The sequence below is a fragment of the Uloborus diversus genome, chromosome 10 (genome assembly GCF_026930045.1).
Source record: "Uloborus diversus isolate 005 chromosome 10, Udiv.v.3.1, whole genome shotgun sequence".
Lineage (NCBI taxonomy): Eukaryota > Metazoa > Arthropoda > Arachnida > Araneae > Uloboridae > Uloborus > Uloborus diversus.
In genome coordinates, this window is record NC_072740.1 from 69,767,153 (window position 1) to 69,794,449 (window position 27,297).

Genomic DNA, 27,297 nt, shown 5'->3' on the forward strand with positions numbered 1-27,297 from the left:
TTATCATTATACATTCAACCATTCCATCTGCTATTTCACTGGCACACATTTTGTGGTGTACATTTTTGTTAATTTCTTTATTATACCTGTGTTACACAGAGAGCAGAAGAAGAAAAAGAGAAAGATAAGGAGCGCCGGCCACGTCGAAGAGAGTACGAATCACCTGAACCTCGTTCTCGAGATCGGGAGAGAGAAAGAGATAGGGAAAGAGACAGAGACCGAGAAAAGAGGTGGTCAAAGGAACGCTCTCTCGGCAGAGAAGAAAGAATTTCTAGAAGACGACGTAGTAGAGAGCGGGAAAGAGAGCACAAATCTCCTAGGGAGTCTCCTGTTGTTACAAGGGAGCACAGAGAAAGATCAAGAGAGAGACAACCTGAAAGGACGAGATCAGATTCTAGGGACCGTGTAGAATGGAATCGAGAAAGAGATCGTACAGATGACAAGTGAGTACTTTCAGGCTGTTAATAAATTCTACGCTATGACCATATCATACTACTTAAATTGAGTACCATAAAGTGTGCCATTTTTATTTATTTATTTATTTATTTTTTAGACCAAAGGAAAAAGAGCACGATAAAGATGATGATGATGAAGCCTATGAAAGGAAAAAGCAAGAAAGGAAAATCAGGGAAAAGGAAGCTGTTTACCAAGATGTAAGACTAGCTTGTTTTACTTATTCATTTTGAATATTATGACAATATGTTTACTTTTGCACTTAGTTCAGAGAGAGAAAGCTGAAGTAACATGAACAATTCGCAGCTTGAAAAGATAGGTGACACAACTTTAAAAATAAAAAAAACTTTCAGGAGACTATTTTTTAAATAGTTGTCATTTCTAATTTTTTTTTTCGTTCATAACAATTCCTGATTGTCCTATAGCCCCTTAAAAAGGATTAATACTGTGCTTTCTGTTTATTTCATACAATTTCTGTGCTAGCCTTTTTTGGTTCAAAGAAATTTCAATCAAATTTAGGTCAAAATTATCTTTTAATCAAAGTTGACATCTATCGACAACTTTGCTATCTACAACTTGTGTTGTTATTCCATATAAAGGATCCACTTTTTTGAAGTATTATCAATTAAAAATCTCATTTTTACTATTTTTTAAGTTGTGTCATTATTCTTTTCAAGCGATAACTTGTAGGAAGTCCTAGTGTGGTAAAAGACATTTTTGGCAGTTTCCCCTTTTGGTGCAGAATTTAAGCATCTTTTTTATGAACAATTTTTCTTTGTATGTGGTTCATATAGAGAGAAGGAAAACATGGACAATATTAAAGATTATCTCTTTGCAAAACTTCTTATCAAAGCTACTTGCTGGTAAATGAAAGTCTCTTTAAAAGGATATTCCCAGATTCCAACATTTCAGTTTTGGACCTCCTCCTTGAAAATAATCTGTATCAGAGGGTCAGGGATTTCAGTGTATTCAACTTAATCCAGTTTTATACCATATGTTTGTAACTCAGTAATTTTTGTCTAACTTCTGGGACAACTGCAGAAATTCGTTAACAGTTAAAGATTATACATCAAGAATCTTGCCCACACTAAAGAACCATGGGACAGTGATTGAGAAGTACTGGTTCATTCTTACAATTAATTCAGTTTGATTGTTTCTGTTAGATACTTTAATTTTTTTTTTACTTTAAGTGCTGAATGAAATCTGCTTTTTTTTTTCCAAACCATTGCTGTGAGCTATGGTAAGATTTCTTATGTATACATATGCGTAAAGGAGTTAAATATATCCAGTATAAAAGGGGGGGGTACATAATTATGGACATCCAGAACTCATTTAAAAAATATATTTTTTTAGCGTCTACGTAATTGGACGGCAAGGGAGAGGAGGAAAGCCAAAGAATATGAAAAAGAAAAAACAAAAGCTGATGAGCAGAGAAAAGATGAAGTATGGATCACGTTTTTACCCTGAAATTGTACTTTATTCATAATCTGTACTTATTTTTTTAATCAACTGTTTTTTTTTTCTTTTCCTTGCTAGTCAAAAGAAGCTAGAAGATTAAAAGAATTCCTAGAAGATTATGATGATGAAAAAGATGATCCTAAATATTTCAAGTATGTTTTGCATTTCAAATTTCTATTTTGACAGTGGTGTTTTTCTAGATTGTCAGAAAAAAAGTGTATGCTGAACTGTTGTGCTACACAATTTTTCTTTTGCTGATTATTTTAGTTTCTGATATTTTATTTATACCAAATATAGAGGAAGTGCTCTTGCTCGGCGATTGAAAGAGCGGGAGAAGGAAATTGAGGAAGATATATTAGATCGTCAGAAAGAGAAAGAAGAATTGGATGAATTAAGAAAAAAACTTATTGAGGAAGGACATCCAGATCCCGAAGCTGAAGTTGAAAGAGTTAGTAAATATATTCAATTTATCACTTTCGCTTTTGTTATGTTTGAAGGAGAGGAGCATTGTGTGTCAAAGTTTTTTTAATTTCAGGTTGACCCACTCCCCTTTCTCCCCATGTCAAAATAATATTCTTTTTTCTGTATCATCAAAATGTGTCAACTCAAGCATTTATTTGTTTTGTATTGTAAATATTATTCTTGGTGTGTACCAAGAAAAAAATCGCATGGAGCTTCTTGAGGACTAAGAAGTAGGCCCCTGACCTTCCAATAGGCTTGTTGTCAGATCGAGTATTCAATACTCTACTTAGTATTGCAAAAATGAACTGAAACTTGTGTATTTGAGTTTAGTTAACTACCTACAGCGCCACATTTATTGATCTGACCTAACCCACACTGACTGTTGACTCGATAGGATTTTTCAAAACCCTATAGTTATTTTGTTGACACCTTATATTAAATACTAGGAATAGCAATATGGATTAAAACCAAAGGTTCTAGGAGTGGGGATTCCTTAAATCCCTCTTCTTGCTGCACCCATGTTGTAATTGTAGTGAATTGCTGATGATTCTTAGAATTAGTGGCAGTGTAACAGCAGGCTGCAAAATAGGTTTAAAATGATACCTGTGTATACAATAGTTTAAAAAGTCAATAACACTTCTTCATACTTTTTATCAGTAATACTAATTGTTAATTACTGATTCACATAAGCAGCAAATTATGCAAAAAAATCAACTAAAGCATATATAGTTATGTTATTCCCAAAACGCATAAAGGAGGGGAGAGAATTTTTTCAAACAAAACTGGTTCAGTCACTGGTTTACATGTGTACAGAGAGTACAAGATATTAGGTTTTCGTGACCTTGAAAGGAGGGAGGGAGGAAGAATGAAGCGATAGGAATGTAAAAATAGGTATTGCACTTCTTAACTTAAAATGAGTCCATTTTTTTACATTTAGTTAATCCTTGCTTCAAAACAAAAATATGAGTGAAAGACTGCAGATAATGGGGAGTTTATTATATTCATAAGTAAACAAATAATTGAGAAAAATCCCAGAAGATTATGAAAAGTATTTCATAAAACTAATGTAAAAAATTCCGAGTAAACTCTTAGTTTTTGAATGAGGAAAAGTTTTTCAACAAGAAGTAAAAATCTCCAAGAATCGACCAAATATCTTCTCACACCAGCAGACTTTGATAAAATGAAAAGCTTTCTGCAAACACAAATCCTAACTGGAAAATTTTCTGCAAATAATTATTTTGCCTAACTCACCCTTGTGAATAAAGATTTAAATTTATATGCAAATATGAAAGAGACCAAAAAAAAAAAAAAATGCTTTAAATAATTTTTTTTTTACAATAAGATATAGTTTGCTTATTTTTCACCAACTGAAGAAAACTGCTAAAACCATTATTTTTTTTTTTTTGCACATGAACCCTTTCGGAGGAAGGCTTTAACAGAAATAAACTGATTTTTTTAAAAATTGCCTTTATTATTTTATTTTTTTTTAATCAACGTTAGCATTTTGAAAAAAAAATTCTGCAGAGCCAAAAATTTTCTGAACGCTGTTTGCGCGTTCGTCTATATTATGCAAGACATGGCACACCAGTGCCAGTCCATTTGACTAATGGTTGAGAGTCCCTGTTCTAAAAAAAAAAATTCACATTGAGTTGATAGAGGGAAAAATTGGTCATTAATGGGTGTAGCCTCTGAACAGAAGTGACTGCTCATAGAAGTCTCAGCAAAATATTATGCATAACTTTCTCAAGTAAAATTTGATTTTTACCACTCATTCCTCCTTTTGTTTCCGTTTCCCGTTCTTATAATTTTATCAAAACCTCTCTATCAGGTGTTTTTCTTTTTTCCCATGAATTTTAATTGTATGTACATGTTTTGAAACTGAATTGTGAAACAAGTAAAAGTTAAACTTACATTGTGAACAATGATACTGTTTCATAAATTAAATTATGTGTAGCATGAAAATGGTTCACCTTCCCTGATTTTTAACAACCTGAGTTTCTTGAATGCTTGAAATTAAAATGAAAAATAATTTGAATATTTTTTGTTTTATGTATTTTAAATGAGTTTTTGAATTTTGTTCATTAAAAAAATATATATTATTATTTAGCTGTTGCTTGAAGAAAGCCGAATAGTGGAACAACCAAGGATAGAATCCCCTGAATCTGAACCAGAACCTGAAGTTCAACCTTCACCTATCAAAATGAAACCTATAACAAAGACAATATCTTCGCCACCTGAAGAAAAAGAAGAAAGACTAGTTCAGAAAAGGACTATTGTGGAAGATGATATTTCTCAAAATAGTTTTTCAGGCTTTTCTGATGTTATTGCTCAACCTGAGGAAGTGAAGTTAATGGGATTTGCTAGCATAAGGCTTGGTAAGTTCAGTTTTGGTGTTTTAATGTTGTGGCATTCCTCAATTGTAATTATGTTAGTTTTAAACTCTGTTATGCGAGCAAATCAACATTTGGATGCTCCTGTCAGAAGCTTTTACATTGCATAATTAATGTTCTTTTTATGTATGAATATTGCATAGTTTTACATATACTAAGAGTGAAAATTCTAAAATCAAAAGAAACATGATTATCAAACCAGTATTAAAAATATGGGTCACTTATATCCACTACCATCAGTCAGATAAAGAGTCAAAAAAAAATTGTACTAATTTTCAAATTAAAAATTAGAAAAGTCACATTTGAAAAGAAGAAAGAATCAGGTTTCAGACTTATTCAATGATAAATGTTGAATTGTTTTTCTTTCACAAGCTTTTTTTCAGAGAAATTTTGTTTATACAGGAAGTTCTCAAAAGGTGGGAACAAAAAAGTTAACTTTGAGCAATTTCAAAAATTTTCAAATTTGACATCAATTTTGCTTTTATTCTACAGCATGCACACCTAGAACACAATATATGAACATGAAAAGACAGCAGGTATTTGTAAAAATTGTTAATTAGCAAATTTAATCAGCTGTCTGTAGGTAACAGATTTTGGACATTGTTGTCCTGTAGGTAACGGATTTTGGACATCATCATAATGTAAGTTTCACCATTTTTGACAATTGTTAATCTGATTTTTAACTTTTTCAATGAAAATTTTATTTACTACTTTTTGAATTTTTAAATTTAATAATAAAGAGGATATTAAAGAAGTACTTGAATGGCTATACATACTGCTCTTTACATATAATAAAGTTTTGGAATGATTTTGAAGAAGTTGATGAAAGGTAAAAAAAAAAGCTTCATGGAAATAACTATACAAACTCGTAGCTTCTTTTATTAAATAACATTTGTATTTCTCTGGATTATTAACTTTCATTTCTGCAGATATTTTCCAAACTTAGAATGTACTTCTACCAGAACCTCACTTTTTGTTCTACTTCTAGGAGACATAATCTCGTGTGAGCATTAAACTTTGCAATAAATCCTTTTGCAAATAGGTATTAAAAATCAATAATGACTTCAAAAAGCATATAAATACAAATTCCATAAAAGAACTTAATTAAATTGTTTAAAGCACTTTTTCAAAACATGTTAATTCAAAAGGCTTACTATCCCTCAAATCTCAAGATAGAATGAAAATTACCAACTGATATTGTTCTAAAAAATTAAAAATAAAAAAATTGCTAGCGCAGGTGATAAAGTCGCCAAAACTGTTGCAGCTGACAATAAACTACATTTGTCAAACTGGAATTCCCCTCTGGTAACCTTTAGCTTATCCTATACTGTGTTGTCGCCAATGGAGGTTTGCTTGGCGATTTTAGCGCAAAATGGCTTTCGTTACGAACATAACAAGCCATGTTTCTAACTGTAATTTATGTATTAATACAAATACAAAAGTGACGACCAGCAACAGGCTCTGGGCCCAGCTAGACTGGTCCTAGTCAATTTACAATCCCCAGTGAAGATCAATGGCCCTCTTAAAACTGTCTACTCCTTTGCTCATTACCACCTCTTCCGGTAAGCTGTTCCAAGGTTCCACTACCCTGCTAAAATAATAATTTTTCCTAATATCCATGTTAGCCTGAGATTTAAATAGCCTTAAAACAATGACCCCTTGTCCTGTTTTCAGTGCTAAACTTTAGCCCCGTAACATCTTTCATTTTAATAAATTTAAACAGCTGAATCATGTCCCCTCGGTCTCTTCTTTGCTCAAGACTGTACATTTTTAGCCTTCTAAGCCTGGAATCATAATCTAAGTGGGAAAGTCCACTTATTAGCCTTGTAGCCCGCCTTTGAACCCTTTCCAATACATTAATGTCTTTCTTAAGATAAGGAGACCAAAACTGAACAGCATACTCCAAATGGGGTCTTACCAAACTTCTATATAAGGGCAGAAGAACTTCTTTAGATTTATTTGAAATAGATCGATTGATAAACACCAAGCATCTTATTGGCTTTGTTGCTAGCAATGCTGCACTGTTGGCTAAACTTTAAATCCTGACTTATTAGGACCCCCAGATCAGTAACTTTGTCTGCCTGACTAATGACTGAATCTTGCAAATAATAACTTGTACACTTATTTCCATGCCCTAAATGTAGCACTTGACATTTCCCAACATTAACAGCCATACCCCATTTATCAGCCCACTCCGTAATATGATCTAGATCCTCTTGCAGCTGATTTGCTTGTTCTTCATTTTCTACAGTTCCCATAACTTTGACATCATCAGCAAAACAATTCATGTTCCCAGAAATATTTTTGTGAATATCGTTCATAAAGACAATGAACAAAACAGGCCCTAACACTGATCCTTGAGGAACCCCGCTTAAGACCTCGCTCCAATTAGAATAATTTCCCCTTACAACTACTCTTTGTTTCCTTCCGGTCAGCCAATTTTTTACCCAAATGAAAGTTTTCCCTCCTATTCCTATATCAGCTAATTTGCTAAGTAGAGCAACATGCCGGTATTGTTCAATGTGTAACATATTAATTATGCAAAATACCAATGGATTAAAGAAGATAACATTATAATAACCTTTTTTATTGAGGTTAGAAGACAGTAGATCATCAAAAATTATGAATAAATGGACAGAATTATCGGCGTCAAGATCATAACGCCATTTGGACATCTCAAATGTATGTTTAAGAAAAATCATTTTTCTTCTAAGATACTGCATAAAAGCTTATGAAAACACTTTAAAACAATTAAAAATTGATTCTGAGGATCGATAAATACCTTTAAAACGAAAACATCATATACTTAGTTCTCAAATAATAGCATTGTAAAGATCGTAACTTTTGGACATACATCAAATTTCAAACTAACGTTTTTTTAAAATCGTTTACAAAGTAAATAATCTATCTTTACTTTTGTTATTTGTGTAAAATATTAACAAAAAGTTATTCAGTGTAAGATTCATACCTTTAATTTTTTTTTTTAAACGTATGGAAATAATTTTAAAAAAAATTTTTTTAATGGTACATTTGCTCAGTTAACGTTTTGGTATGTCCAAAATTGTGCCTTTTAGCAAAGAAAATATTTTTTTAAGGGCATTTGAAGAGCATTTTTTCCATAATTTATGTCAATTCTTGTCTCTATACAGTATTATAGTTTAACTCAAAAAAATTTGAGTTAATTAAAATGAAAGGTATTTGGTGTTGAAGCTTCAAAGTTGAGGTCTGTGTTTGTTCCCACCTTTTGAGAACTGCCCATACAACAAAAGTTACAGCTTGAAACTTGATATTTCTCAATCATATTCGATACTCTCATTTCAACTGCTAACCATTTCAACTATCCACCCGTACTGTTTAGCACTTGTACTACTCACAACATAATGCAATAAAAAATGCATTGTTTGCAATTGTGGGCCTACTTTGATAGTTACATTTAAAAATAGCTTTTATAGCAATTTATTGCTTATTTTCAAGCAGCAACACTATGAATGGTTGTAGATTTTTTTTTTTTTTTTGGTTGTAGATTTAGTAGAATGGTTGTAGATTTTAATGGTAGGTAGATTTTTTTTTCTTTCCAGAATTCTCTACTTTGAAATGACATTTCCCTCCCCCTCTTAAGCTGCAGAATCTGCAAGTGTTTGCAACAAGTTCATAGACTTAATTGCACAAAAGTAAAAAAATTAAATATAATTATTTTGTTGAATTTTTGTTGGAGAAGAAAAGACTTGGTTTACTTAGTTTGGTTCATTGTTTAAAAAAAAAAAAAAAAAAATCTCAAATAAACCACTAATTGAAAAAAGAAGGATGTCCACTTGGGTGGTGCAAAAAAGGCCCTATTTTTGATTTTTACTATTCTTACCCTGCTATTTGGTGCTATTTATGCAAAAAAAAAAAAAAAAAAATATTGTGAAGTTTGAGCTCATAATTTTAACTTTTAGAGGTAGCCATGGGTGCAAGACCTTCCGTCTCAGGACAGATTTCCGTCTTGGACAAAATTTCTGAGACGGGGGTTGGGACGGAAAGAACTTCGATGACTTTCCTTCAGTTTTTACTTAAAAATGAAAAATTGAGTATTTGAAAATTATGCTTTAATTACTGTACCATTCCATAACAGGGGTCGATCCAACGCGAAATTGGGGCCGCTTTTGCGGCCCCTTCACAAAATTCCGCATGGCAAAAGCGACCCCTTTCACAAAATTCTGCGTCGCAAAAGCGGCCCCATTCACAAAATTCCCCATCGCAAAAGCGGGTCCCATTCACAAAATTCCGCGTCGTAAAAGCAGCCCCTTCACAAAAATTTATAAAAAGGCAGCCTTTTCACAATATTTTTTAACCGCAAATGTGTACGCATCTGCGCGAAAGCCTACCCCTCTTCCACCTTCCCCCATCTTATCTTTTTGCCTACTGCGTGAGGTGTTTTTGCTTGAGAGCGTCAGAGGGGGGGGGGGGACGAGAGAGGGACGCTTGTGATTGGTGGCTAGCGAAAATCCCAAGAAAAATGATGAGCACGTGATAAAGAATTGATTCGATGATTTTCTGCTGTTCCACGAGTGCGAATTGAAGACTGACTCATTTCACACCACGGCAAATAATCGCCTATATTCTGTTGGTTTGATTTGCTTCAATGACCAAATACTTCTGAATTAAATATTCCTTTGAATCATTGTAACTTTCAATTGTGTCTTACTTGCACGCATCCTTCCTTTATCCATATTATTTTGCCAAATTATGCACTTTTAATTTTCAAAAGTAGTTGCAAATTGAAACCTTGCTAGTTGCAAATCTTCTAGCTTTTTTCATCTTTCTTTTTTTTTTTTAAATTTTTTTTAAAAATATTCACCTGTTTTTTCAATTTGTTCCTATTTTCTTCAGTTTATTTTGAAAAAGTTTAAGGTTCATAGTTGGGGGGGGGGGGTATCTTACGGAACGGACGAGCAAAATTTCTGAAAATTATTCCCGAACGAAGGTTTAAAAGAACATTCGAAAATCTTATATTTTCCTTGTTTAATCAATTGCATAGAAATTCGCATTGAATACTGGCGCATGCTGATGCAAATCGTATTGTATGGCAATTAATTAAATCCTGTTAGAGTATGAGTGACTACGCGGGAAACGCCGAAAAACCGATTGGCGAAATTCCCTGTAGTTTGTAGTTGATACTGTGCGTTCTCGAAAGCTCACTTGACACGATTGCATTTAATGCAAAAAAAAAAAGGTGTGATTAGGCCAGGGGTACCCACTTTTTCTCATATTCTTTAGTTTAAAGCAGCGTTTCTTGATCTTTTTTGGAATCTCGGACCGGTAGAACTTCGTCAAAAAATTTCACGGACCGGTAGAAATTTTTATTTTTTTTTTTTCACTAAAATAAACTAATCTGTTTTGTCCTTTTTTTTTAAACAAATGCCAGAAAGAAAACCCTTCTACTTAAAATAAACTTACAAAAGTTAATTGTAAGATTTTTTTTTAATAACTTACACACTTTGAATGTAAAAATAAGCGCAGCTAATTTGTGTAAATTTTCATAAGCGAATAAATCTTATAGAGAAACCACAACGTATGCAAAGTAATAGATATATTAATGCATAAAATATCGTATAAAATTAGGAATAAAATTAAAATAAGGAAATTTTATTTTATTGGAAACGGGTATAATTCTTCGAAGACCGGTCAAATTTTCTCGCGGACCGGTGCCTGCGGAGAATTGCTGGTTCAAAATGCATTATTCATTTTTTCTTTCCTGCTATTTTTCTTGTAGACTGTACGCGTAAGAGCAAAAGATAACTTCCATCACGCTAGTTTGAGCGTACAGCATACAGTAAACCAAAAGAATAACGGTATTATTTTTTTGTAGTTTAATTCCTAGATTCCTTCTTTTATTGATAAAATACAATGCCAGCTGAAAAATATCGTCGGTCATTCTATTTAATCTTGCTGTCTTCTTAAGATAAATATGAAACTTCCAGATGAGCAATTTCACAATTTTTTAACGCATGTCCGCTAATGGTGAGCAACGGGAACAGCGAGCAAAGGAAGTTTTATTGAGTGGGATTTTATTAAAAAGTGGCGGGAATCGCGTAATCTGCAGACGATAAATTAAAAAATGTGGTAATTGTATATTATTCCAGTTCGTTTTCTTTCTCGGTATTAATTTTTCTTTTGTAACAGATCGTCTGCGATCCAGGAGCGCAGACGATATTTTTCGTAGTTAGCTTGTTCGCGCCTTCGCGTGTTTAAGAGGACATTTTTTACGCGCATCAAAGAATAAATTGATATTCTATTCGATTATAATTTGTGTGGGAGCGGATAATGGATAATTTTAGCGGATAATGGAGCGCTGGAGATAGCCGCAATAATCTCAGTTTGGAGAGATTGCTTGTTCGTTGAAAATTATTCTTCAAGAAATTAAAATATGAAACGAGGACGTCCTGCAACGGGAGGTACCTCCCGAAATTGCGTATTATGTTAAAAAAATTTCCGAACGTTCGGTCCCATAATATTGTGAATTTCTTCAAGTCAGCAATTAACAACCCCGATAAAATCGCTACCACCACTTCACCATGCAGTAACGGTAACGCAATGTTCCCGTTTTGGAGGGCTCGGGAAATGCGGTAAAAGATAGTACATCAAATGACAGTGAGGCAGTTCGCGAAAGTATAACGATTTTTGAGCAGAAAATACTGGAAGTGAATCTGGAGCAACTTCAACTGGTGATGATATTGAGATTGAGCCATCAAATAATGATTCAAGCATTGTATTTGGGAGTACAAATGGAAATAAGAAGCATGCAATAAATAAAATGTACATTGCAAATTATGAAAAGGTGTATAGCTGGCTTTACTATAGTTATTCAGCTAAGGGTTTTTTTGTGCAAAATATGTTCATCTTTCATGAATGTTAGTGATTTGAACAAACCTTGAGCAAATATTGGAGTTGATATCAAGAAAAGCTGTCACCCTATAGAGTCTTAAAAAAACATGAGTGCAGCAAAAATCACAGAGAGGCTGTCAATATACAAAAATCTAGTGCAAAAGAAGGAATTCTCAAAAAAATCTGAAAGTGAAGAGATTGGAAATGAAGCAAAAAAAAAAAAAAAAAAACAGAAAATTGATTGGTAAGTTTATTCAAAATTTTGTACTTATAATCATGAAGCAATGGGCCATTTTTTAGAATTTTGAATCTCTAGTTAGATTTTTGGGGGTAAATTTAGATGACAATGAAATGAAAAAACATTTGCTAACTTGTGGTAAGAATGCCACGTATTTATCCCACATTTCAGTTCAAAACTTTTATCTTTGAAAATACCAAAATTCCGTTGTTTTCAGGAAAATCCTAAATTTTACTTTGATTACACAATATATATTTAGTATCAATTTGTATTGAGTTTCGAAATCCAATTCTAAAATAACTTTACTAAAAATAAAATTCTTTTATATGCTGTTTTTATATTTTTATTTCTTTCGAAGATCTTGATTTCCTTACATGCGCCATGGTAAATGAATTTTTCGCATTTTTGATGTTGACTGTACCTTGTTAAGTGGCAAACAAATAAAATTTCTTTATATATTTATTAACATCATTAAATTGCAAAGTTTTAAACGAAATACCTACTCTGTAAGAACGTCAAATGTCAAAAAATTAAACGCTGAATGCTGGTGCAGTATTATTTTGGGTTTTAATTAATTATAAGTTTTTCAAACACATACATTCTTCTGTGTTAAGAAATATGTGATATTTTTAAGTCTGTTCATATTGTATTTATTGGGAGTTATCATTACGTTCAGCAGCATGTGCAATTTTCATTGATCTAAAAGTATTTGAGAGGGGCAAACAATAAATCTGTTGTGAGACTTTCACCTTAAGAAAGTGTGCCTTGCATATGTATATTTGTAAAAAACAATAAATGTAATGTGTGTCAAATTACGAAAAAAATGTTAAGGGTCTTACTTCCCCCCTCCCCCCAGCGCATTTTCTCTAGACGGCTTTCAGGTATTCTTCAAGAATTTGCAATCACCCCTGAAACCTGTCTAATGCTTTTCTATAACGATACGACAGCTAAAAATGCTTTTTATATAATCTTTTCCAAGAAAAAAATCACATGAAGTTCTTTTTTACAAAAATAAAGAAAATTCACAAAAATATTTTGCTTTTTCACGAAAATAAAGAAAATTCACAAAAATATTTTGCTTTTTCACAAAATGGGGACCCAAAAAATAAAACCTGGATCGACCCCTGCATAACCACAAATTTACATCGACATTCTCTATTTTCCGCCATGGGCTTGTTTTTGTTTGGTTTGCAACATACTTTTGGAGGAGTGGCTTTTAGACTCGCACTGTTTGACTTGTTTTGGGTTGCTCTGTTATTTCCAACTCACTGCATTGAAGACCGCGGAGTTGCTCACTATTCTCCCTGATTTATCATCTCTATTTGAATATTTAGCCTTTTCTCTTGATCATCCTTTCGTTTTTTTTTTTTTTTTTTTTTTTTTTTTTTGCAAAAAATGTCTTAGAGTTGAATCTGAATCACCAATTGAGAGTGATTGCTGACGGCATGAAATGTTTACGTTACAGCAAAGGGCGTCCATATACCAGGCAAAACTGGGAACTATCAGGGACTTCAAAGATTTAATGAAAATGAGAATTTTGAAAAGAATTGTGGGGAAATTTCAAGCTGGTTTGAAACACCGAGGGGCAACTGTTCCTGAATTTTTGACATGTTTCTGGTAAAATATTCTAAGACTTGAGGAATTACTAAATTCCAATGTCTTTCAATTTAACACTGGCTAGAATGGAAATATGGAAGGGGAGGGGGGGAGAGAGAAAAGGAAACGAGAAAGAATAACGGGAGCATGAATTTGCGAAAAAAACGCTGCTCTTGCAAAGAGGAAAGTCCGCAAATTAACCCACGATACTAAGGTCCTAAAACGTTTGTATTTTGGACAATCTAAGAGGGGGAGAGGGGGCTACTCAAGGGCTGCATAATAAAATATCAAAAAACTGAATTCAAAGTCATTTTTGAAGCTAGGAGTGGTTTGGGAATTTTCCTCTGCAAACTCTTAAAAATTTAGAAGTCAAAAATGTTTAAACTATCCTTAATGATGCAAAAGTGGGGAGGGGGAGGTTTTAAAAAAAAATCGGAGGCTTAAAAACACTTAATTTAGGAAATATTTGGCCAGTTGATAAGAGATGGTTTTGGTGTTCTAACCTGAAAATGTTTTGTAGCTGATGTATTAAAGACTATTTAAAGCTACACTTAAATTTCTTAAGAGAAAGGGAATTTGGGACCCTGTCCCAAAAAGTGTTTGTAATTGAAGTCTTAAAACTTTTAGGCTGTCATTGGCAATGCCAAGAGAGGGGGTTTCTCTTTAGGCAAAAATTCCAAAACTGGAGTTGTAAAAGCGAACCCTTAGACTTTAGACCATCTTGGAGTTCGGGGTCCCCTTCCCCGAAAAAAATTCAAAGCTGAAGCATTCAGAACTCAGCTTTGAGTAATCTTTGAGAGACTTAAGAAGATGGAATTCAAAGACTTCCTCTCAATAAATTTTAGAACTTAACTTCTTAAAATTTCGGTCATGAAAAGAGGGATCCGTAAATTTAAGTCGAATTCCAGTGAACATAGGGGAAGGATTTCGAGGAGTGGGGGAGGGGTTCTCTCTCCCGAAAATTTCTCCATGCTGAAGTATTGAAAGGCTGTTTTGGCTATTTTTGAGTGAGTTAAGAGTTGGGAATTCGAGGGTGTTTTCTCGGAACATTTCGAAATTGAAGTCTAAAAGATTGGGTTGTCTTTGACAATGTGGGGAGGGGAGTTGCTCTTTCAATAGAAAAATTAATTTTAAACACAATTTTACAGGTGCCTTTAATAAACACAAAGAGGGGGGGGGGGTATATCCGTCGCCCAACCTGAAATATTTCCGTTTCTGAAATTTTAAGAGCTCTGTTTTGGGCTATCTTTAGATGACTTAAGGGTGAAGGGAGTAGGAAGCTTCTTTCAAAAGTTCCGAAATTAAATATTAAAACTTTTAGGCGGGTCATAAGTCATGTATGTAGGTAAGGGGATTACTGTGTTCCTAGAAAGAAATTTAGAAACTGAAGCATTAAAACTCAAATTTAGAATACTTGTGGTGAATTCAGAAGAGGGGGTTTGGGAGTCTCTTCCGATAATTTTTCAATCTGAAATACTTAGAAGGCCACTTTAGGCTATATTTGAGTGCCATAAGAGGATGTGATTCGGGGCCCTCCCTGGGATGAGCATTCGGTTCCCCTATTGCCTTTTTTTAATTAATGAATATTGAAAAGTGTACCTCATTTAAAAAATGTATCTACTTCACTGAAGTGTTTTTTTTTTGTGGCTAATTTCACCACCTGCTATCTTATAAAGAATTCTTTTTCAAATGAAGACTGTGTGGGGGAATGGTTTTCAGTTTATTATAATTAGTCGCCCATAACCCCCCCCCCCCCCCCCTTCCTTCTTCTCTGGTTGTTGGCGTTACCTTGGGTAGGACTTTCCGATCATAACTGATTTATGTTGCAAAAGTGAAAATCTTATGTCCCAAGCGATTTTATTGCTGTAATAAATATGTTTACAGTCGGCAATAAACTTATGGGCGGGGACCCTCGAACGCTTTTACAACTAACACTATCCAACCATTGTCTAAAATTGCGTTTTTGGAACTTCAGTTTCAAAATGTTGCCGAAGGAGAGTTCCTGAACTCTATCCCTTCGATAATGAAGTCAAAAAGCGTATAAATGTTATGGAAGATGGAGTACAATTTCGTTTTTAAAGCTTCATTTTCGGGGGGGGTGAGAGTCCAGAGCCCCCCCCCCCCCCCCCCCCCCCCCCCATCTCTTTCTCTAATATTTTTGAAGGACGCCCAATATTGTGAATTTGGGACTATCAGTTTGAAAAAAATTTATCTAAGAGAGTCCCTTAACTTTACCAAAATGGCCTACCATTTCATTTTTTGGCTTCAATTTTAAAAGATTCTGGGCCCCCCCCCCCCCATTATTGGTGGTTTTTGGAGTTACGATATCAAAAAGCTTAAATATTACAATTTAAACTAAGTTCATGTTCAGTAAATTACCGCCTATCAGCCAGGGCTAAAGCAGAAGTACATGAAATACACCGCCAGCTCAGTCATTTCCAGCCTAGGACTGCAGTTTCATGCTTATTAGCACTCATCAGCCCGGCATATTAGCTACCAGTTTGTTTGGCACTCTTGGCTTCCTTAAGAGGTTTTCCATCTCCAGCTCAGTCACTTTCCTATGCCGGGCTGATGAGTGCTAATATGCACGAAACTGCAGTCTTCGGCTGGAAATGACTGAGCTGGCAGTGTATTTCATGTAAGTTCATGTTGTTACAAAGTCAAAAGCTTAAATTTTGAAATCAAACAGATTCCAAAACTTGCATAGTTAAAATGTCCAACATTTATACACATAAATTTTTCCTTAAGCACACATGATGGGGGGGGGGGGGGGCTGGAAATATTTTCCGTCTTGAACACATGACCAAATTTGCACCCATGGAGGTAGCTCAACATCCTCAAAGTTTGGTAATATTTGATTTTACGCAATGAATGCAAAATGAAAGAAAAAGGCTATGAAAGCAATACAACTTTATATCATTTAAATCACTATGGATGTGAGGATGTGATTGTACTAGTGCGTACCAAACTATTCTTTTGCTGTTGGTATAAGCGCAGCAATGTTTTTTGAAAACCTGCAACAACATTTAATTGATCTTCAATGGTTATTATTTTTTCATTGAACTCTTTTATAATATATATTGATTCCTTTCAGCAAGATTATTAATAACTGGCTTCCTTCAATGAATTTTGATGCTTTGTGATAATTTCCCAAAATTTTGCAGATTTGTTTGATTAGCAAAGTTTTGCATGATAAAATTTATCTGGTATATTCATTTTTTCAGTTAATGAAGCTGATCATAAGTAAGGAAGTTCTCCAATTTCATGATTATTTTGGTCATAATCTCAGGTTCTTTGCAGCATTATTTTTTCATTCACTTCCTTGAACAGCTTCACCGATTGTCTTGTATTCAAGCGTGTCACTTGATTGTCAAAAAGAGCCATGAATTTTACTTCTTCATCAGTATTTTTATATTGCAATTATGAAGTTTGGATTTCAATGAATTGAAATCATTACGTAGTGCAGTCTAAAGTATAGAAGCTGTCATCCAAACATGTCCTACAAATATACCATATCTTTTACAATACAATATCTTCTACTGAAATGATGGTGCACTAGTGGTTAAAAATTTATTTTAAAACAGTACAAGATTTTTAACATTCATTGAGTATGGTGCATAGCTCGTTGTTATAATAAATCTAAGGGGTTTTATTCTGAACTATTAAAATGAGTTCAAATTATCGATAATCATCTCTTCAGTAGGAGTTGGGCGTCAATTTAACAGATTGTATTCTATAGTCTTTTACATCAGCCACTTTTCCGTATTATTTAAATGCATTTGTTCTTATCAATGAACTCCCAGCAGGCCTAGAATCTATTACAGAGAGTCTTTTCTGGTGCAGAAAAGAACCATTTGCATTGATTTAAAAATGACAGCAATAATCAATTCTATAATGTGGTGTTGGCATTCCAGAATTAATTATTTCTTAATTTTTTTGTATCAGTAAAACAGGTGCTATTGCTTTTGCCAAAATACTCTTTTGGTAAGTACCAGGTTAGAAAATTATTGTATTTGCAGTAAAAACTTGATATAGAATGCAATTAAATCTTAGCAGTAAGACAGTCTAGTATTATGCTTTTGTTTCGCTTATTTTCATGTAATTTTCACTTTGATAATGATTGATTAAAACTCTAATTAGTTTTAAAAAATGTTGCACTTGTTCAATTTTTAATTTTTACATTTTGTTCCTATTAGGTGCAAGCCCAACACAAAATTCCAGTCCAGTTCCAACTAACAATCATGCAATTAGTAAAAGAAAAGTAACAACTGTAGATGATGTTTTCAATGACAATGATGAAGAAGCTGAACCTAAGAAGAAAAGAAAATTAATACCTTTGGATGATAATCATGAAGATGATTTGAACAAAAGTCCTAATTCTGTGTCACAAATGACTATTGAAGAAAAAAGAAAACACATAAAAAATTTAATAGAAAAAATTCCAACAGAAAAAGCTGAACTGTTTGCTTATAATTTAGATTGGACTGTCGTAGATAAAGTAAATATTTCAAGTTTGAAACTTCTGATAAATTGTAGTGGTTTTCAGTTTAATGCCTTTACTTCAACCTAAAATTATGTATTTAGTTATTTATTTTGTTTTATCTAGTGATCAAAATATGTTTTGTCATTGGTGCACTGGTGATCAAAACTTAAAATTCGACATTAGTTTTGAAAACTAGACCTTCAGCAATGTGCAAGGAATCTACAGAAATGTGGAACATATCTTTGTTAAAAAACCTACTTAAATTTTGCATTTTTGTAGGAGGACAGCAAATATAAACTAAAGAAACTTCAGGTAGTCCCCTGAGTAAATTGAGCTTTTGCTAGGTATGAAAATCTAAGCAGAAATAGTAAATTCAATGCATTAAAATTGTGGACATGTCTTCCAGACATCATTTAAGTGATTTAACTTGAGCTAGAATATTTGAAAAATACAAAAGTGTGCCAATTTGAAGATGTTGCATAATAATTCAACATAGTAAAAAATATTTTCTAGATGATAGGCAGTATTCCAAACAAGTGAAGTTTGATTTGACATTGCATATAAGCTGTGCATTGTTAAGATATTCATGGCATAATCTAGGCAGTTGTTCTAATCTGAATCCTGTTTAAAATTTACAAGATATCTTGGTGTGAGATGTCTGCTTCTAGTATTAGGTGTATGTTATAACCAAATATTTCACCTGTCATACCAGACAACCCGGTTATCAGTCTGGTATACTGTGTTTGGTTTTGGCTTAACCCTGGCTTAGGAGTGGTAACTTACTGCAAATATTTCATGTTGAGTAACAGATTTCCAATCCTAAATTCAAAACTTGGCTTTTAAAATTTTGGTTTACATCGAGTAATGTTTTCCCCAACTCATTGTAATAATGCAATTGATGAAAAAAATAATGATTCTTCAATTTTGACATGTTTTTTAAATATATTTTGTGATACCCTACATGATTTTTTTTTTTTTTTTTATTTCATATATTCTTGATTTCACAAGACTGGCACCTAGATTTCCTGTTTTGAGGCCTAAAGAATTTTTTCAGGGCGTTTTCAACAGTTGTGTCATGTTGTTTTTTTGAAAGTTGCATCTGATATTATAGTAACCAAATCCTTAATTGACATGGCTTCGATAATTTCTGTTGTAAATATCATGCTCGCATTGTAACCACCTATGCTTACTTCATGAATACAAAAACCTCTTGTAAAAATCTTGACCCACCTTTCAAACAAAATTTTTGTTGTAAATCATAAGAAAGATGTTTTACTGCTACTGTGCCTTATGGTTGTACAAGTTTATACAATTTTTCATTTTAGTCCCCACTTCTCATTTGTCCTTAAGTAACCTGGTTATCATTCTTTTTCCTCCCCCACCCCCTACCCCATTGTTTTTAGGGGAACCAATTACAAAATATGGGTCTGGGTTTACATACAATTTTGTGTTTTGCTCCATAAATCTTATTGTTTCTTTTATTTTTCTTGATTTAACAACATGTTAAAAAGTGCTGTTAAGTACTCCTTCAGAAATTTTTGCTCAGATATTCAAGGTCATCCAAAAGTCATGCAACCCATTGTAAAATATCTTATTTCAGAAATACTACTAGCTTTTAAATACAAATTATTTAGCTTTTTGGCAATACTATACTTTTTGGAGTGGCATGTCATTTGTATTTTCATTTCCATGCTTACTAACACTGTCGGTAGCTTTTTGTCTAGTGTGGTCAAGATTAATTTTTCCCAGGGTTAGGAATTTTTGTCAAAGACAAAATCTTTTCATGATTAAGGTGTGGATTTTTGCTTGGACTAAATTTTTGTATCCTAACTATTAACATAGTATGAGAAATGAAATAACCAAGCTTTAACTGTAAAAAACTCAAAATTGTCTTTTTCAATTCCATGTATCTGTCGATAAATGTCTTTAGCCATTAACAGTAACATAATTATTAAATTTGATCAGGAGCTTTCTATTCCTGTATAATACAAGCATGATAAGGAAGAAATTCCGTTTTCTTCATAGCTCTGTAAGAAGTTCCATGATAAATCTTATCTGTGATATCAGTCAAGTTCAACATTTTGCTTTTCACCTTGTCTTTTTCCTGCTGGCCCATTAGAAGTGGCCATCTTCTGTTTCCAACATTTTCAGTTTCTCAAAAACAAGTTATCAATAGAAATATTAATGTTTCACGCTGAAATATTTTTGCCATTGATCCCAAGTACCAGATTATGTTTAATAAGGCCTTAAAAAGAATTTGAAAGAGAGTGTGGATGGGAGAGTGGGAACAACAGCTTAAATCATCTGTAAGGTTTTTTTTATTTCTTTTTTGGTGCATCTTAAATTTTAAGAAAAATGAGAATTCTATTTTGAACTAAGCAGATGAGAAAAATTATGCAAGTTAAATTCCTGAACATTATGAAATATACTCCTATTTTTTAGCCAATGTGGCTAATCTAACTGCCCTGGTGACCAGTGCTGTTCCCATAGGATATACTCCATATGTGCTGTAAAATCTCAAACGTTTTTTAGACGTATAGCGTATACCCTCAAGTTCCAAAAAATTTCAAATTATGTATATGATTGCATACACATATTGTGCATAATGAATTACTGGGAGTATACCCTCAGAAAAATTGATGGGAACGTCACTGCTGGTGACTAGTAATGTAAGAAAATCTGCAAACTCACAAAAAATATTAAAATGTTATTTTAACATTTGCATTTTTGAATTAGTATTTATTGCTCTGCTTGCAACAAAATTTTGCTCATGAAATAGAATTTTAAACTGATTAATATGAATATCATACATCTTGTTTTGTTGTAGATCAACTAATTTCATCTGTTTTTCGTATGCAGATGGAAAAATTAGCTGATGCAAATTTTTGGCTCTTTATGTGGAATTTGGCAACAATCTTTAAGCTTCTGTTAGTGGCTTGTCCTTTTTCTGATTATTTCCTGAATAGTATACAGTAAAAAGAGCCTATTGGGCTAAAAAAACAAGGTTATTTTCACTTTCTCTTCCCCATCCCTTCTCGCTCAAAAAAGAAAAACAGATTGAGGTAGAAATTTATGTGCTATTTGTAATTCTTTCCCTTTTTCTTATTAGTAGTACCCCCAGTATTTACTTTATTTTTCCATGTGCTTGGCAGTTTGTAGACCATTGATTGTTTCAACCAATTAAAGTAATTACAAAGGTAGTTAAATTACACGAGTGTCTTAGCAATAATAGTACTTATGTATGTGTGTAGTTTTAGTGTATGATAAGGTATATGATGGCACTTGCCCTCTACCCAGTCCTTTTTAACACATTTCACTATATCACTAAATTAAATATAATTTTACACTTTGTTTTTCCCAGAAATTTAATGAACCAAAAGCAGCTTCAAATCAATTTCCGTACCAAAAACATGTACATTACTACTTCTCCATGACTTAACATTTAATAAATTCTCAAATACATCGTAAACTTAGCAACAATTATTTTTTACTTTAAAAAAAAAAAAAAAAAAACAATTAGGGTAGAAGCAACAAAATAAAAGAAGAGGTGAGAACTGAAAAATAATGCAATGAATCTTTTGGCTATAATAGTCTTTGAATATTCAAATACATCATCATAAGCAAACTTTTTTTATTAATAGGGCTGGAATTATATGCAAATGCATATGTACATATTAAAACCAGCAAAACTTCAAAAGATCTGCATATTGGAGCGTTTTTCATAGACTTTTAGTTTTGTTTTCATAAAAGAAAAATCACAAAAAACCATTTTAGTTAACCCCTTTCAGACCTGGTGTCCGGTATACAGGACATACACTTTAAACAGCTGCTAATCATTTAATAATTGATTAAACTACTTGATTTTTTTTGTAGTTGACTCTTTACATTCTGCTTATTATAATCTGTGAAATATTTTTTTTCGTTTTGGGATTGACTACACTGACATATAAGGATTAGGAGATAGAGAGTGGCTCATTTTTCCAACCATGGATTCTCGTACAAAAAGCTAGGTTTTTTTCCTGATTTTTTAAAAACTATAATTTTTAATTAATCATTTCAAACACTTATATTACGTTTTATTATTGTTTAAACAACATTTTATAATGAAGTTTGTCTTATATTTTATCTTTTTTTGTATGAAATATTAATTTCAAAAATATAGGTCCGGAATATTGGACGCGCCATATCTCTTTTAATTTTTCTCCTACAAACCTGAAATTTTGTCTATAAGATACCTTTTACCATAGTATACTGTGTACCAAATATCAACATTTTTGGTCAAGTATTTCATAATTCTGACTGAAGGGGTTAATAAAGAACAAATGAGCTTTTGAGTTTTTCTTGGGGGCACATTTTTATGTGCCTTTTTTTTCAGCCTATTATCACGTATCACAGTAAATATAAAAAATGCAATAATAAAAAAGCTACTTGTGTTTTCATTATTTGCATGAAGAAAGAAGTTTTGATGCATGTTTTGAGGATTTTATTGTGCAATGTGCATATGATATTGACTCTACTTATCAATAAACATTATTTATTTTTTTCAGATCCTAATGGAAAAAAGAATCCGCCCTTGGATTAATAAAAAAATTGTGGAATATATAGGTGAAGAGGAACCAACATTAGTTGAATTTATCTGTTCTAAAATAATGGCTGGTAGTGCAGCGCAAAGTATTTTAGATGATGTTTCAATGGTAAGTTGATTATTTTCATTCATTTGAGTTTAATAATGCAGTCGAGTCCTGATTTGGCAAGGGATGCGTTCTAAGACCATTCGCGTAAGTCGAAATTTCACGTTGTGGAGTGAAAAGTATGTGTACAAATATTTTATTTACACTAGGGGGCTCTGCCCCCTGCTCGCTAACGCTCACCAACCCCGAAGATTGCTTCTCAATCTTATTTGATTCGCAAAAATTTAAATCGCCAATTAAAAAGAAACAGATTAAAAACGCATTATGAACTCCCTTTGGAGCAAAAAGCACCCCTTCCCCGGGTTTCAAAATAATTTATACCAACTTGCAGAGCGATAAAGACAAGTTGTGATGCTTTTCATTTACAGTGAACAATCTCTATTCTGAACACTCATGGGACCAAACAAAAGTGTTCAGATTATGGGGTGTTCATTATAGAGGGAGACAGGATAATGCATGTATATGTATTCTATTGTGTTAGTGGACTATGTTCTTAACTTTGCCTAGTAAGCTATACAAGTAATTGAGGTAGAGGTGCTGAATTTTGGATTGGCAGCTAGTGAAATGTCTAGTTAAACTCGGTAGGACTTAAACTCTTGCATTTCTTTCTTTCTTTTTTTTTTTTTTTTTTTTTTCAAGAAAAATATGTTTTATGTAATATTCAGCTATAAAATATTAAAATATTACAATGCAATTAAAGAGTAATTTTAATCTGTATGTCTTGTGTATTCTCATGCAAGGAACGTGTTATCATCCAATTATTTAAGTGAAAAGCTCTCCATGTGATTCTCAGCCGCATATTGCTTGTAGTAATAATACTTTAAAGGTCTTTAAATACTACTTGATACAGTGGTTGGTTTCTTGAAATACGCAGTTCAGTGGCAGAAACTTCAGGCTTATATTGCTTAGCTGAACAATTTTATGTAATGCAGCAATATCCATGAAAATATTTTTTTTTTCTTCATCTCTTCTTCTTATTAATGCTCTTCAATCATTGTTATAAAACTGTGAATGTATTTCAGGATTTCCAATTTGATTCATAGGAATTCCCGAGTACCGGTTGTGAACATGTACAGTGTATAGAGAGGTAATAATTGAAGGGGATTAAAAATAGTGGTTGTAATACTGGGGTGTTCAAAGTACAGAGAGGTCAGCCTATTTTAAGTCTACGGAGTTCCACCCGGACCATCAAAATGTCTTCAGAAAATCCGGGTGTTCACAAGAGGGAGTGTTCAGATAGTGATAGTCTGCTGTATTGACACATTTCTAGAAATTTAAAATTTCACTAAATTATTTCATATTTGCTTCCCCCCTCCTCCTATCAAAAGAATGGGATTCCATTAAAAAAAATTATGACAGCATTATTAGTTTAAATTTAATATTTGAAACATGAAACTGATCTTGATTTCATGAAAGATGTTCGTAAGAAAAGTGACAAACCAAGGTGTGCTCAATTGACTGATTAGCCATAAGTCCTATGAGTCACACACTGCAGCAGTTGTATTTCATTATGGTATGTATCAGTTTTAAATATTATTAGTATGCAGTATTTTCTTCCTGTATAAAAAATTAAGTTAAACTTTTGTTCCAGTCAGCAGTTTTTTTAACTGTCATATTAACTTAATAACTGTTATTTATATATAAGAATAAAATATGTATGTTTTATTGTAGGTCTTAGATGAAGAAGCTGAAGTTTTTGTTGTGAAAATGTGGAGGCTACTCATTTATGAAATAGAAGCTAAAAAATTAGGATTAGTTTGTAAAGCTGATGCCACTCAGGTATGAACTTATTCATGCCTGGAAATTACTCTAAATAGTAAAAAATATGAAGTCGGCGCAAAAGCAATAGGTAAATGATGTGTTGCCATGTTTCATTCATATTTTTCAGGGGGGGGGGGGGGGAGAATCTCAAAACCAAAAATGAAGCATTTATACCGTTGCGCAATGTAATGTATGCAAATGCTATTGAAGAACATGGGTCCCTTAAAATTTATATTTGAAATTGAGTTATGGTTATGAATGATTTTATCTATTGCTTTTCAACTAACTTCGAAAATTTGGAGTAGAAGTGGAATTGATGGTGTTCAAAGAATAATTTTTCTTTTTTTACTTTTTCGAGCAATTTCCTGTTGCAGTTTTGAAGTCTATTATTTCTTCCTTTCTTTTTTCTTTTTTTTTCCGAAAATATTTTTATTTCATTCTTTTTAGTGCAAATATAATTTAGAAAAAGTGTGATATTGTAATCGTGGAACTTTGTGTGATTTTTCATGTGAATGCCTCACATTAAAATAAAATTTTAAAAAAAAAACGTAGCAACTCGACGTAGCAAAAAAAGACTTTTTTTTTCTTCTCTGGGATTTATTTTTGTGCTAATTTAATAAGAACCATTTATATACTGATTCCCACTAATTTATATTTCACAACAATACAAGTTACTCTGTAACTTGCAGTAAAAACCTATGTCTTCTTACCTTGCCCTGTTTTCTGTTATTGGCATATATAAAGATAAAAATACCTCTAGATATTGAATAAATTTCATGTTTGCTTTAGAAAAGGCTCCATTCAAAGTTCCCATTATGATTAATATTACTGTTTTATGGCACCACCTTTTTCAACAATTGGTTTTATTTTTAATCATTTAATGGAGAAATTACATAGAATTTATTGTTTTTTACCCCTAACTTTATTTTTAAAGAACAAATACTTCCAAGCAAGAGGTAGGGAACTTAGGTTATACCATCCCTTATCCATTAAAAAAGGATCGCCAAAATCGCTACATTAAGTGAAGCACTTTAAACTAATAAACAAAAAAATATAGTGTGGATAAGTCTCCTTTTTAAGTCTGATAAGTCTTTTTGAAGTCTTTTAGAAAAAAGTTGTTTTTCAACTTAACCACTGAAATCCTCTTAAATTCTAAAATTCACTTGTTTTGTGAGTTTTTTTATTTTTAGTCAGTACAAGCTTGTTTCTTCATTTTAAATTCTGTCCCAAAGGTGATCGGAAAATGTGCAGCTAAATTTTGAAGATGGTACAAAGGGGCAGTAACAAGCAAGAATCATATAGGAACATATAGTCGCAAATGTAATGCTCTTCATGCGTGAGCACGAAATTGCAAATGTATTGTGTACTCTGGTGCCAGGATTACAATAAAAGTTAAAAGCTTGTTTCTGTCATTAGTATTTTTCATACTAAGGGGAAACGTTTCTTGCCTTAACAACAGTAATTTTTTTTCTACATTTGCCACTGGTATGTGTATGTGTATCGTATGTCTATAATTGGGACTCATTGAATATAAATTACTCCAGATGTGCTAAAAGACATCATAATTTATCCTTTTTAATTAAATTAAAAAGAATGTTAACTTGAATAGTTGAAATTTGTTTTAGAGTAGAGTAGTCCTTAAAATTGCTAAAACTTTTGTTAACGTAATGGTAACTTGAAATTTAATTAAAAAAATGGGTCCCAATACTTTTTGGAGGTTGTTGCAAGCCTTGTTGTCCAAATAATGAAAGAGGGATGAATTTGCATCTTTCTTTTGCAGAACCTTTTACAATCAGAGACTAAAATGTAAATTCTCAGAACATTTAAGGCAGTGAGAAGCAAAGGGATGTAGGTGGACATTTTCAAGTTTTGGATAAAAGGTGTTTAAAGATAATATCCTAGATACACTTTCATTGAATTTTAAATCATGCAGTACAGCAGCACCTGCCAGGGCTACTAGTACCATCTCTTGCTCCAAGACAGAGGAGAGGTTCACCTATCATGTGTACTGGTTAGCTCCAAAATTTTTAATTTTGCCACTTACATCCCTTTGCTTCTCACTGCCTCATTTCCCTCCTTATTCGAGCGTTTTAGTGAGTTTTGCTCCATTCAAGATGAGCTTTTGACTTTTAAGCTACGGTCCATCTGCTCTTGAAATAAAAGGAATTTTGTTAAAAACTTATTTTATGACTTTTCTGCACTGCTTAGCAAATAATATTGACTTTCTAGACAACCTCCATTAAGCGACCTCCTCTCTTTTCAACCTATTTCTGTCAGAATGAGGCGGTCGTTTAGAGAGGCTTGATTGTTTTCTGTTAATTTAATTTAATAACATTTTACTCTTGAAATTTTTCAGGAAAATTCCATTCAAGGCAAAACATGAAATTGACTTCAACATTCTTAGGTGAAAATGTTTCTCAGTTCAGGCTAATACAAGACGTGAAGCCTGCCTAATAACTGCAATTCTGCATTGTAATTATATCATCACATGAACTTCCAGAGAAAAATCTCTGTACATTAACCAGTTATTGTAATGTGTGTATAAAGTGAAAAAAAAGGACACAATCAATGTCTTTTGAAAACTTATTTTTATGTTCATTAAATGTTCTGTTCTTAATTTTCTGTGCCTCATTTTTTAGTTTAATGTTCTATTTCATAATACGTGGAACTACATTATTGTACAATCTTATTTGAAAACATAGAAAAACATGAAGATTAATTGTTCAAAAAGTATTGGCTAAGAGTGAAATTAGGATTATACACTTGTCAAAATTTGAGATATGGATATTTCAATCTGTTGATCTTTCATCAATTGCAAAGAATAACAAAACATAAATTACCATCTTTTCATTATTATAAATTACAAATATAACCAGACATGTATGATTTTTCAGTATT

The 27,297-nt window shown here is 32.6% G+C and overlaps 1 protein-coding gene across 1 annotated transcript in view; it reads left to right on the plus strand.

The window, feature by feature from the left end:
* LOC129231041 (RNA-binding protein 25-like) overlaps positions 1-27,016 on the plus strand; it is an 84,108-nt gene extending 57,092 nt beyond the window's left edge. The window contains exons 8-17 of the mRNA XM_054865289.1: positions 100-443; positions 554-653; positions 1,807-1,896; positions 1,990-2,063; positions 2,209-2,359; positions 4,481-4,748; positions 17,661-17,962; positions 22,495-22,641; positions 24,310-24,417; positions 26,756-27,016. Of these exons, the coding sequence (XP_054721264.1) occupies positions 100-443; positions 554-653; positions 1,807-1,896; positions 1,990-2,063; positions 2,209-2,359; positions 4,481-4,748; positions 17,661-17,962; positions 22,495-22,641; positions 24,310-24,417; positions 26,756-26,782 (1,611 nt within the window). The 3' untranslated portion in view covers positions 26,783-27,016. The remainder of the gene's footprint in view (positions 1-99; positions 444-553; positions 654-1,806; positions 1,897-1,989; positions 2,064-2,208; positions 2,360-4,480; positions 4,749-17,660; positions 17,963-22,494; positions 22,642-24,309; positions 24,418-26,755) is intronic.
* Positions 27,017-27,297: the final 281 nt, after the last annotated feature.